The 12720-nt window shown below is 54.1% G+C and overlaps 1 protein-coding gene across 1 annotated transcript in view; it reads left to right on the top strand.

Moving 5' to 3' along the window:
• The window catches only part of ADGRD1 (adhesion G protein-coupled receptor D1), a gene marked incomplete at both ends in the record, with an annotated part of 143187 nt that overhangs the window by 37184 nt on the left and 93283 nt on the right, over window positions 1-12720 (top strand). Inside the window, 3 exons of the mRNA XM_079717164.1 lie at window positions 2176-2293; window positions 3296-3406; window positions 5201-5276. Of these exons, the coding sequence (XP_079573290.1) occupies window positions 2176-2293; window positions 3296-3406; window positions 5201-5276 (305 nt within the window). The remainder of the gene's footprint in view (window positions 1-2175; window positions 2294-3295; window positions 3407-5200; window positions 5277-12720) is intronic.

Raw genomic sequence — 12720 nt, 5'->3', positions numbered from 1 at the left:
TAGATTAAATGAAAAAAGTAGAACATGTGACAATATACACTTCATGATTATAAGAGTAAATATCAAAGCAGCCTCTCCATTCCTCTGTACACTAAAGAATTAGGAGAATGGAATACCTTTTCTTTTTGAAAGTAACTTTCTTGATTTTACTTATTTAAGAAATAAAACAAGTGAATATGTTGTGGAGAAGTTAGAAAATGCAGATCATAAAAATATATATAAAATAAAAATCACCTGAAATCCTCAGGCTGAGAGATAATGATTATTAACACTCTTGTATATATCCCTTCAAATCTAGTTTTCAATTCTCTTATATGCATATATAGTCTACACATATGCTATATATCTGAATTTACCCGTTTTTCTTTAATTATGGCAAGGACATTTCCCAATAATATTAAGTATCTTCTGCGATGCTCTATCAGTCAGGCTAGGCTATGCTATGCTGCAGTAACAAATAGGTCCTACATCTCAGTGGCTCAGCGCAGTGGACATTTACTTCTCACTCATGCCAAGTCTGACATGGGTCAGCTCTTCTCCACCCAGTGACCTGGGGATCCTGGCTCTGTCCATTTTCTGATGCTGCTGTCTCAAAAATGTGACTTCCAAGTTGCCTGGCAGGGGTGGAGAAGGGGGAGGAAGACTCCTAACTGCCTTGCCTGGAAGGGCTGGGACCGCACCGTTACTTAAAGTGCTCCCTCTCCTGAACTCCTGTAAAGTTTAAAACATGTTTGCCAGTTTGAAGCAGAAAGACATCACCTTCTCTCGTTATGAATGAGATGGCTCCAGGGTTTACATTTGATGAACTTTTTATTTGAACAGTTTCAAATGGAATGAGATCGGGCTTCCCATTGGCAAAGGGAGAGAAAGACGGTCACGAACTTAAGACTGATATAATCTTACCTAGAAACACATTCTATTTTACAAGGCACAGCACTCCAGAGTTCATGATTTCTGGGGGGACGATGTGTACAGTGCTGCTGCCTGGGAAACACCCAGAGGATGGCCAGTGGAGGGCCTGAGCAGATGTATTTTCTGCATCATCTTAAATGAGCTTTTTCTTAATGCTCTGCCACAAAATACGAATAATCATGAAACTATTCAGACTCAGGCAGGCTCTACTGTGCATTAAAGGGAAGGTATGAATCAGCCACTACCCAACAGATCTGCATGCCAGAAACACAGATATTCATGTGCTTAACTGTGCTTGGCTGATTGAAATCAGGCCACAGGCCTGAAAGGAAATGTCTAAAATTGGCCTCAGTCTTCTATTTCCAGCTCGTTAGACTCTCATGGAGCGTGTGTTTTTGAGAGAACGCCTGGGACGCTTAGCAACAGACAGATGCTTTTTCAGAAAGGCGGGAAGGAGAGAAGGGGTGTGATGGCAGAGAGTCACACAGCGCGTTCCCAGGGAACTGAGACGCCCCTGCCCTGCTAGACGTGTGTCTGAGGATGAGGGATAGTCAGCCTGATCCGAGCTGGCTGCAGAGATACGGGGCCACCATGAGGGACCCCTGCCTTCTTGGGGATCCACTGGGATCATCTTTGCCCTGGGGACTCAGAGTGGAGAGGCCCTTGGAGGGGAAGGGACACCCCAGGCACGTCAGGGAGGCCAGGGGTGACTTGAGGTGCTGGCACCTCTGAAGCTGCCTCCCTTTCACAGAGACTAGGACACAAGTGCTGGTGTCTCCATCCTGGAGGGTACTTGGGAGCAGTGATAACCCTCCTCGTGAAACAGAAGGGGATGGAGTTGGGGGGGCCGGGCAGAGACCTGTCAAGGTCCCCAGTGAGTTCAGAGTGGAGCGGGGACCAGGTCTGGTCACTCTGTGTCTGAGCGTGGAAGCCTTGGAGCTGATGGTCTGGGTGACCGGGGTCAACCTCAGCCGGTGTCCACATTCTGCGAGCTCGGCTGGGCTGGGTGACCTCAGTGGTCCCCTCCGCGCCTGTGAAACGGGGGAGCGGCGTGACTGTCTCTCCTCTCGTCTGGTCATCGTGAGGGCAGAGCCTGGCCCGCCACATCGCTCAGCAGATGCTGGGCGTCCTCCTTTGCAGGAATGTTGACAGTGAGCGTGAAGCTTGATCTTGTGCGTTGGTGCATTTGCTGCCTCCATCGGGTGCACGTGCTGAGCGAGCCCCGTATTGATGTCTCCTTCCTTCGTGTCGTGCTGTTTGCAGGACAGTGCCGTGGTGCTGGGCTTGATAGACACCGTGGACACCGTCATGGGCCACATATCTTTCAACCTGCAGGCCAGCGAGCCCATGGTTGCCATCACGGGCTCCTCATCCATGGCAGGTAGCTTGGCAGCGTGGGTGCGGGCGGGGACCGGCTGTGCAGCGGGAGGGGAGCGGGGTGCAGGCGATGCCACCTGCCTGTTGAATTCCGCTCCACTCCTGCGTTTTCTTGCATGCGCCCAGGGACACACAAAGCTCACACACCATCACTGGAGATGCACCTCTCCGCTGTCCTAAACTACGTTGCCTGATGCACAATGATATGTTGGGGGAAGGCAGAGTTAGATCGGGGCAGCCGTGCCCCGACACAGCTGGGATGTGCACACAGGACCACGGGAGCCTCGCATGCTGACTTGGGGGCCAGATTCATCTCGGGTGACAGCTGTCTCAGTTCAGAGCAGGAGGCGAGCAGCGGCAGCCCCTGGAGTGTCCGTGGGGGAGCAGGTTTCCCGGGCTCAGCTGGAGGCTTTTCCAAGACAACAGGCACGGGGTCCCCTACAGGCCGACGTCGCAGCCCTTCTGTTTTCAGGGTCTGTGTCTAGGGAGCGTGGTACCCTAATACTTTACCACCAGAGCCACTCTCTGGAAAGTAAGCTTAATTCATCCACTTGGGTTCATTTTAATGGCAGTTTGTCGGCCAAGACAGGTCCCTCCATGGGATGATGTGTTTGCCTCTCTTAGATTAGTGTCTCATTTTCCTGCGTCTCGTGGGGTCCCTGGCGTGGAGGAGGGGCCCCTCAGCATGGGGGTCTCCCTGCTGCACGGGACGCAGTCAGTACCCGAGGCCTCGTGAGCTGAGGGGCTGCGCTGAGGGCACAGGGGTCACCCAGGCTGGGAGAACCCCCACCAGCAGTGGTAGATGGATGGGTCGGCCACATGGCCGCAATCACTGCCCTGGACACTTGTTTTTTAGGTGCTGGTTTCCTAAAGGTAATTACACTCCCCAAGAGAGCTCGTTCCGTTAAAAAAAAAAAACCCAAAACAACAGAAGGTGGGGTTTTACAGCCCAGTTTCCTGCCCTGGAGTTGACTGACTGCAGCTTCCTCTCTCTGGCTTGTTCTAGACTTTTCTATGGCCAAACTGCTCCCCAAGACCATGAATTCCTCGCACTACCGCTTCCCGGCCCAGGGGCAGAACTACATCGAGATCCCCCATGAGGCTTTCCACAGCCAAGGTGAGCACAGCCGGGGGGACCTGCACCCCAGCACCCTCGGGGAGGGACTCAGCCCTGTGAGCTGTCAGTGGGCGGAGGGGCTGCCCCCAGGCCTCCTCTGTGTGCCTGTGGGAACACAGTGTGTCATCAGACGCTCTTGAGATGTTGTCACAGCGGCGACTCCGCTGCAGCCTGATGCACTGGGAGTGGGGAGGAGGGGCTGGGAATCTGCATTCCAGACGGGCTCGTTAGGCGATTCTTAGCGGAATGTGAACTGATGTGGCCACCTCCCCTCCCTGCTGGGGGGCCCGGTGTCCTCCTCCTGGGTGGGTCCAAGTCAAAGCCTGTGATGAACCAACCCCGAGGGGACCCCGATTACTCTCTCTGGCCCTGGAGCACCGTCGGCGGCCCGGGTGGCTCTGGCCACTTTTGCTGCCATGACTGTCCCGTCTGCCCCTTGGAAAGTGACTGTGCCTCTGTAAGTGTGTCCCTCCGTCCCAGGGGCCTCGGGCGGCCTGGGGAGTTGTGGATTCTCAGTTCCTGACAATCTGGCCGGAGGCCATGCACTTCCCGGGTTCTGCCTTCAGGACTGGGGGCCGAGCTGCAGGGTGTAGGCCATGGTGTCCCATCCCCAGCACGGGGTCCTCACTCCCCAGCCCTTGGGAGCCAACCTCTGCTCCCTGTACCCTCTAGTTTGCCTGTGTGAAAGGTGCTCAGGGATATCGGGGTGTCCTGCTTTCAGGGGACTGTCCCCCCGCACTCAGGGTGAACTACAGAAATTGGTGGGGTCCAGGGACAATGCCGAGGTCAACCGACTGCATGTGGGATCTTCTGCCGTCTCACACGGCTGCACCATCTGTTAGAAATCCTCAGTTTCTCAGAATTGGCAGGACCGCAGCCTCATGGTCTGTACATAGGGAAGCTTCTCACACTTGGTGGTAGAGCTTATTCGTCACAAGCACCAACTCTGTGGATGGAACTGCTGGGCTCGAATCCTGGGTCAGCCACATACTTACTTGGCAAGTTATTGAAGCTGCCCAGCCTCAGTTTCCTCATCTCTGATAGGGGACAGTCTTAGTATAGGGGACAGTCTTAGTATATTGTGGTGAGAATTAAAAGAGCCAAGCTTATACCAGTACCTGGCACACAGTAAGTGTTATGTGAATTATTAAATACGTCCCTGAAATTTTAACACACTCAACCAATATCCCGAAGAGCTCGGAGGTCAGCTTGCAGCTTGCTCCTCCCAGCCTCCTGTTAAGCTCATGCACGGAGGAAACAGAATAGATGATTCTTGTTTCCAAGTTGGAATATCACAGAGAGGTGCAACCAAGCCGAAGGCGTGACAGACGTCTGGGTGACTGTAAATCCTGCCTCTCTCAAGCGCTGGCATTGCTGTAAATACTGCAGACGCAGGCAGCCACTGAGATGCGCTCATGACTGCAGCGCTGTCACCTGGCGCTGCCATCCACAGCTCTATGGGGGCTCTGCCTTCAGAAGCTCATGGTGTCTGGCTCCCCGGGAGCTGCAGCGTCCGTGTGTCCAGAGCTGACTCCCCCGGGCAGCGTAGGGAGCGATTGCCGCGGTTGGATTCACAGTTGAAGAGTGGAGGGGAGTCTCTACTCACGTTCTATCCTTGTGGCCTGTTCTGCCCCTGAGTGTCCCTCCCTGCGCCCCCCGAGGAGCTGCCGGGTTCCTGGGTGTGAGGTCTGCACTGTGTGTTGGTGGGCGAGTGGGTTTGGCGGGGAGCTCTGTGTCTCTCATGCTTGTCACCTGGGATGCTGACAGGTGTCTGGCCATCTGCTCTTTCCTCAGCCTGGACCACCGTCGTGGGCCTTCTCTACCGCTCGGTGCACTATTACTTGAGCAACATCCAGCCGGCCAACACCAAGTGAGTCTCTGGGGGCCACACAGCACAGAGCGAGAAAGGGGATGCTTGTTTGCTGGGTGGCTGACGGCTGTGACACCCGCACCTCCCCACCATCACCAACACACGCAGTGTTGTATCAGAGAACTTGTGGCGCTAATTCCTGGTGCTTCACTGTTAGGGCAAAGGAGGAAGACCCAGGGACTCCTACACTGGGGGTTCAGCAAGCCCTGGGGTGTAGGCTGATAGTGCAGTGGTCAGGAGCATAGGCTGAATGACCATATCGGTGCCACCTGGAACTGTTTGACCTTGGACAAGTCAAGTGACCTCTCAGTTCCCACTTCTGTAGAATGGGAAGCCAGTAGCACATGCCGATATCAGTCAAGACTGTGTTGGATATATCAGCTTAGGCAGAAGGTCAGGGAACTGAGGGCTCATGCGACTAAGAAGGGCAGGAGTCAGTCGGGTTCAGGCACGGCTGGATCCAGGGACCCAGAGGATGCTTCTTTGCCCTGGTCTCTATGTCCCCTGCCTCTGCTCTCCTCTGTGTCAGCTCATTTCCAGGCAGGCCCCTCCATAGAAGCATGGCTGGCTCCGGGTAGCTTCAGGCCCCCGTGGGTTGGGGTCCTGAGATCTCAAGAAGGAAAGCGAGTCTCTTTCAGCAATGAAAAGTCAGTTTCATTCAAAATCCAGCGAGGGCTGTGATTGGCCCACTTGGGTCACATGCCCATCCGGGCCTCCAGCCTTGGTGGGAGAGGATCCTGCACTCTCATTGGCCAGGTCTGCTCACATGACCCACTGGGGTTTGGGGGGTGGGTCAGCCGTACTCCGACCACAGGGAGGGGGTGGTTCCCTTAGGAGAGGTTAGGGCTGGGGTCCACTCCTCCCTTTCATGGGGTCCCTGGGAGGGGGCAGGGAGGCAGAGCCCAGGGCCGGTGCCGAGAAAGGGCCAACGAGGTATGAGCCCAAGGGACCCCTCTCTGCAGTTAGTGTTTGGAAGGTGAAGCCGGTTTTGTCGGGCACAGATCCGCCCCAGACAGGGGCTCCGCGGAGGGCAGCAGGCAGGGGCTGGTCCATCTCTGTTCCCGCACGTCTGGCGCAGTGCCCGGCCCAGGGCGGGGGCTCCGAAAAGGTGCTGGAGAGAGAGCCGTGCATCTCAGAGGGAGCCGCACAGGGCCTCCACCCCTGGCCCCGAGGCCCCGCTGCCGTCCCCCGCCGGGACAGAGCCTGAGAAAGCTAATGGTATGAGGACAGGCGTTCCTGCAAGTTCGCTGTCTCTGCTGTTGGGAAGGCTTTGCGGGGGCGAGTTTCAGACGCTGGCACTGCTGCCGGGTATTTGGAGGCGTGTGTGATGGAAAAGCAGGCAGCTATTTTTACCGCCTACAGATAAACGAGAAATGATAAATGCCTTCTAATGATGCAGATACCTGGGCCCTGATATCCTGTGTCTCTCGGACAGGCTCCTCTCCCACCTGATGTGAGGGACCAGCTCATTGTACAGAACCCTGGAGGAGGGCGGGGGAAGGGAGCGAACAGTCGTGGTTTAGCTGCAGACCTGGAAGAAAGCCCGGTTCTGGGCCTGGTTCCCTGGGGGAGCCTTGTAACTACAGAAAGGGGACCTGGCACTCTGGGTGTGCACTCCGGAATTCTTCAGGAAAGTCACAGAGGAAGATGCCAAACACTCCTCGGAAACATGCCTTCTTGAATATTTGGGGGAAATTTCCCCAAACCTGAGATTATGAATGAATAGTGGATCCATCCTTGGCCCCAATTTATCAACACTTGTTTACAGCTCTCCCTGCCGGAGGTTCCGACTGAAACGGACTTTTCAGTGAAATCCGTGACCGTGTATTTCTGGGGATGGCCGAGCCCTGCCGCGGGCCGGGGTAGGGGCGTGGGGAGGACGGCGTCTGTACCACGTTCTCGGCACCCCTCCCCCTCAGGAAAGGGGAGGAAGGCAGGATGGAGGGTCGCAGACGGCAGCGGCCACCTTGATGTAATGTGACCGGGACCATCGCTCTGGCTGGGTGTTGGCAAGCTTCTGCATAAAGGGCCACGTGGTTAATATTTTCGGCTTTACCTGCCATAGTGTCTCTATTGCAACAGAGCTGTGGGAAGGCGGCCCCAGACAATACATAAAGACATGGAGTGGTGTGTGCTGATAAAACTTTATTTATAAGACTAGGCAGTGCCTGTGGTTTGCACAGCCCTGGCGGACAGTTACATCAGTGCTGGCAGCAGTGGACGGGGCTGGGGCTGACTTTTGAGCTGCTGTGGAGAGTCGAAGTGTGTGCTTGAAGTTTGGCGGCTGGGTGTGGTTCCCTCCGTCCTAAGGGCTCCAGCCTTCCCTTCCCTCCACAGTCCTCACTGCCCAGGGGCACCCAGCAGGACTCCTGGGAGCCTCAGGACCCGGGGCGACGTGATCAACTCTTATACCCCCTGCAAATCGTGGGCTTGGAGACCCGCACAGGCAGAGAATCCCCCTCCTCGCAGCCCTCTACCCATTGGCCTAACCACCATTGACCTCTGAACTCCGTCAGCAGAGACTTTGAGTGCTCATTTTCCTGAAGTCAAAACCAGAATGATTTTGCAATGATGACGGTGTATTTCTCAGGTGTTGAACCTTTAGCTCTAAAGCCAACACTTGATGCAAAGATGTCTTACTGTCAAGATTAACCTCAAAAAAAAAAAAATCACCCCAGAAGCCCTCCAAGTGTGGTCCCTGTTGTGCTTGCTCCTGTAGCACAAGGCAGCACAGAGGTGACACTTAACAGTTGTGCTGTGGTTCACTCTTGGATTTGGGAGCCAGGCTCCCGGCTTTCTTCTTGCAGCCAGCTGCCCTCACTGGCTGCCCTCATCGGCTGGTGATCTCTTTGCTCCTGTGCTCCTTTCTAAGAGGGAGGACGGCCGTCCCGATTCCTGAGGGTCTCCGTGAGCGCTGAGTTAATGGTTTAAGTAAAGCCCTGGAACATGATATGTAAGCACTTCCCTTATCACTTCATGAGGTGGTTGGATGTTCTCCCATTCTCCGCCTCTAAGATGATTATCAAATTCCACGCAGGATTAGAAGCAGATTTGTGCAATCGCATTGTTAGCGTTCCAGTGTCCCTACTCGCCCGCACAGCTGACTTCATTCCGTTTTAGTTTTGTGCATCATCATCTACACACATTTATGTTTTTTTGTGAGATCGAAAGGATGCAGTGGACTCATAATGTCCTTTAAACCCCCTGGGGAGTGGAGTCAGCACGTGAGTTTAAAGCACGAGGAGGGGGTCAGGGCAGGATGGGCTCTCTATCCCCCCCGCCCTGGGTAGACCACTCAGGGCCCATGTGCTGGCTGCCCAAGGCAACGCCTGACCGTCCACAGGTCCGGGGTGGGGGCTTTGCTGGCCTCTGCAGGCGCCTGGACTCGGGGGCTCCTCCGTGGCCCGTGGCCCCTGGCCCCGTAGTGATGAGGAGTGTTCGGTTCTTGCTGATTCTCACCTGCCAGGCCAGCAGCTGGGACTGCCGTTTCCTTCCAAAGAGCCGTCCGAGCTGAGCAGGGAGCAGGGTCACCTGCTTCTCCTCCACAGACAGACCCAGGACCCAGAGGGAACGGCACTCCACGGCTGCAGCAGCCGCGGCAGGGCTGGGACTCGTGCCTCTGGGTTTCAGCATCTCAGTGATGGACTCACACGTGCTTCAGAAGGACACGGTCTATGGGGGTTGCCTGGGCTTAAATGTCTGCACTTCTCCTCTGTAGAGTAACACTGAGCAATCCAGGCAGAAGGACCGGCAGGGTCACGATCGCCATGCGGCAGCCCTTGGTGTAGCCATCGATTAGGCAAACCTCCTCGGGGCAGACACCAGCGGGTGAAGGGTCGTGAGGGCCCAGGGTTATTCCCCGTCACCCCTCAGGGTACCCATTCATCACCTCGTGAGAAGGTCCCCAAGAGCGGAGACACTGTCAGCACCACTTCAGCCAACAGGTCAAGCTCGGTGTCACCAACATCAGGACAGGCTGATGTCCTGCGTCCCCGGATGTGAAGTGGGAAGGGTCATCCTGCCCCCAGACGCTCCGTCCGACGCGCCCCACGAGGAAAGTCGAGGGACATTTTGCAAAACTTTGGTCTGGACTGTGAAACATGCATGCAGTAAAAGCAGTAACAAGAGCAGGGACTGTTCCGGATCAGAGGGGACCAAGGGGATACGGTGACTGAATGGATGCTGTCCTTTCCTTGATGGGAAAGAAGCCGCACTCTGAAGGACACTGCGGGGACACTGGGGACATTGGACGGTGGACCAGGCACCAGATGATGATTGAAGCCTTGTCAGATTTCTGATCATGATGATGGGATGGGGATTATGTAGAAGGCAGTCTTTATTTTTAGAAGGTCCCTGTTAAAGAATTTAGAGGTGGAGTGTCATGATGTACTTTCTGATGATTCAGCAAAAAGGCGCGCGCATGTGTGTGTGTGTGTGTGTGTGTGTGTGTGTGTGTGTGTCTAGAGTGTGAGATGCCAGATAAAGCAAACGTGGCAGAATGGTAGGAGCTGGGAATCTAGGTGCACTGTTTCTAGCAAATTTTCTGTGGGCGTGACTCTTGCAATTCAGTTTGGAGAGGAGGGTCCCGGTTTAGGCAGAAATTCTGGTTCTTGCCGTTCTCTCTTGAGAGACCACGCTGAACCGCTTCTGGACATGGAGGACTCGGCTACTCAGCCACCCGAGTGCCACGGAGCTCATGTCCACCATCCTGGTGGGCGCTCCCCTCTTTAGTTGTCCGTTGCCCAGAGGCCTCACGTCCCCTCGAGAACTCTCCTAAGCCCCTCCAGTGCCCTCAGCCCTGTCACCATGGGCAGCATCTTTCATGAGGTTCAAGTTTCCTTTGCTTGGTGTTTTCAGTGCCTCATTGCTCTCCCCTGATGGTCAGCGAGACCACAGCTCTGACGGGACGGATGAGGATGGACCCCAGAGTGAGCCGGACACGAAGTCTGAGTGGGAACGCATTAGAAAAGTAGTTCACGTACTAGGGAATAGTTGCAGTTAAAAAATTTTTTTAAATTTCCCCGTACAACTTGGTTTAACTGTGAGTCCCTTGTACTCGGGAGTGGTCTCTTCCTGAGGCCCCTTTTCTTATCCCATGTGTGCTAACTTCTCTTGCTTGAGGACCAGAGCTCATCTCTCCATGCGCTTGGGTGTTTTGCTTGAAGATTTCAGAGTTCCCAGATCTGCCCCTGAGATCCTGGAATCTTCCCTCCTCTCTGGGCTTAATTGAAGGCAGAGATGACCAGCAGAGGGTTCGTGGCTCAAATGTGGTGAAATAGGTGAGGCTGCAGGGCTGGACTTTGGGCTGTGTCAGTTGGGTCCCCCATAGGGGCCAAATAGGTAATTTGGGGGAAGTTAAATGGAGGGGCCGTTTGCAAGGCCATGGTCGGGGGGGGGCCTCCCCACTACAAAAGATAGAGTACAGTAACAGGAAAGTTCTCGGAACAAGGAGATGGGGCGTGCTGCTACGGCCCTGGGCTGAAGGCGGCAGGAGAACACAGTTCCCTGTGCAAAGATGGAGGGGTGCGTGCGGGGACCAGATGGGTACCGGGCCCTTCAGTGGGCTGGGGCCAACTTGGGGTGACCCCACGGGGACAGCCCTGTGTGGGCCTTACTCTCCTCTCTGACGCCTCTGATTTCCTACCGGTGCTCCCGTTGGCTGAACGCGCCCAGAGCAGAGGACATGGGGCCTGGATGAGGCAGCGCGGGGCAGGGGTCTGTGCAGAGGAGGGAACGGGGTGTAACAGTGCGGCCCCCGCCCCCTGGCTGTCTCCTTTGCCCTGTTCCCTCCTTGCATCTAGAATGAGCTGGTTTTCCCAACCAGAAAAGACCCCCAAGCCCTGGTATGATCAGCTCCAAAGTGACAGATAATCCAAGTGTTACTGTTCCCTAGATAATAGATTAAAAACAAAAAAAATCAAACCTGGATCAGATTTATGAAACCAAAGCAAAACTCTTATTACAGTTGGAGGTACCAGAGAGATTAAATGAAGTGGTAAAAAAAGAAAAAAAAAACCCTCTTTTTATTATGAAAAATTTTGAACATCTGTAAAAACAGAGAGACGGTCATCACCGGGTTATGACCGGGACAATCCACAGCCGTTTGGGCTTCCTCTGCACACCCGAGCTCACCAGTTAGTTGGAGGCAATCTCTGACATCATGGAGTTTCATCTGTAAATATTTAGTCTCTATTTTTAAAAGATAGAGACTCTTTAAAAACTACAGAGTAAACTCCCGCCATTATCACATCTAAAAAGTAAACAGTCATTTCTTAGTTCTTCTGGTGTCTCGTCGTTGTCGACTTGGGTGGGTCGTGTTGAAGCCGTGGGCTCCTCCTGGCCCGGCGACCCTGGACCCCCAGCGGGGCCTTTCCACAGGGCGAACCCAGCCAGAAGGAAGGGCCTCACTGGCTGCATGAGAAGTGAGTCACTGGAGAACATCAGTGTAAACCCGTCCATTTTGGGAAATCACACTTTTCCAGATTAAAAATGCTCCTGAGGCTGCAGTGTAGACCGTCAGCCTTACCGTGATTTGGTGAGTCTGGTATCAATTCTTGCCCTCAAAGCCGGTGTTTACCAGACTACATCTGGCTGAATCCACGTGTTCCCAGGGTGGAATCCAGGAATCCACTCTGGATTTGCATTCTGTCTGTTGAGAGAAGGTTCTCCATGTGTTTTGCATTTTGTCCATATGCTTTTCTTAAGTCGTCATTGTCTGCCCGTGAGAAGATTCATTCATTCAGCACATGTTAATTGAAAACGTACTGTGTCTCAGGCGTGGTTCTGGGAGCTGGGAGAACAATGAACAGAATGGGTAAGAATGCGGCCCTGATGGAGCTTACCTCCCAGTGGGGAAGACAGCTGACTGGATGAACATACACGGAGGGGGAAAGAGGGGTGTATGACAAATGAGGCTGTATTTTTAGGGTTTTATGCTCATGGTTGTGATTTTATTGTTGGCTAATATTGGAGTCCTAATTTTTGCTAGAAAAATGACTTCTAGCTTGCTTGCTAGAATTACGTACGTGATGAGTGCACGGAGTCCTGTGGAGGGAAGCGTGGGCTGTGAGGTCTTGGCAAGGGTGAGCACAGAACATCTCAGCCTCCCGGAATCATGGGCAGAGAGGTCGTCCACCTGGTCAGCCCCGTCGTTCTGCGAGCGAGCTGGCCTCCATGTCACCGGGGACCACATCCTTCTGTCTTTGGGTCTGATTTGGTCCCTGGTGACATCAAGCCAGTCTTAGGTTTCCACGGCAGGGGCTGAACCCCATGCAATTTCAGTGGGGGTGATATCACCTCGGTGGGGTGAAGATTGGTTTTGGGGGCAAGGAGTCTGGGCTATTACAGTGGTTGTGACTCTGCAGAGTTGTATTCAGCATGTTTTATGTACATAAGCAGATTTACTGTATCTCTGTGGCACTAAAATCTCACAGGATGGGCGGGG

Source organism: Hyperoodon ampullatus (assembly GCF_949752795.1).
Source record: "Hyperoodon ampullatus genome assembly, chromosome: 13".
Lineage (NCBI taxonomy): Eukaryota > Metazoa > Chordata > Mammalia > Artiodactyla > Ziphiidae > Hyperoodon > Hyperoodon ampullatus.
Note: the sequence above shows the minus strand (reverse complement) of the source record. Positions and strands in the feature narration are given on the sequence as shown.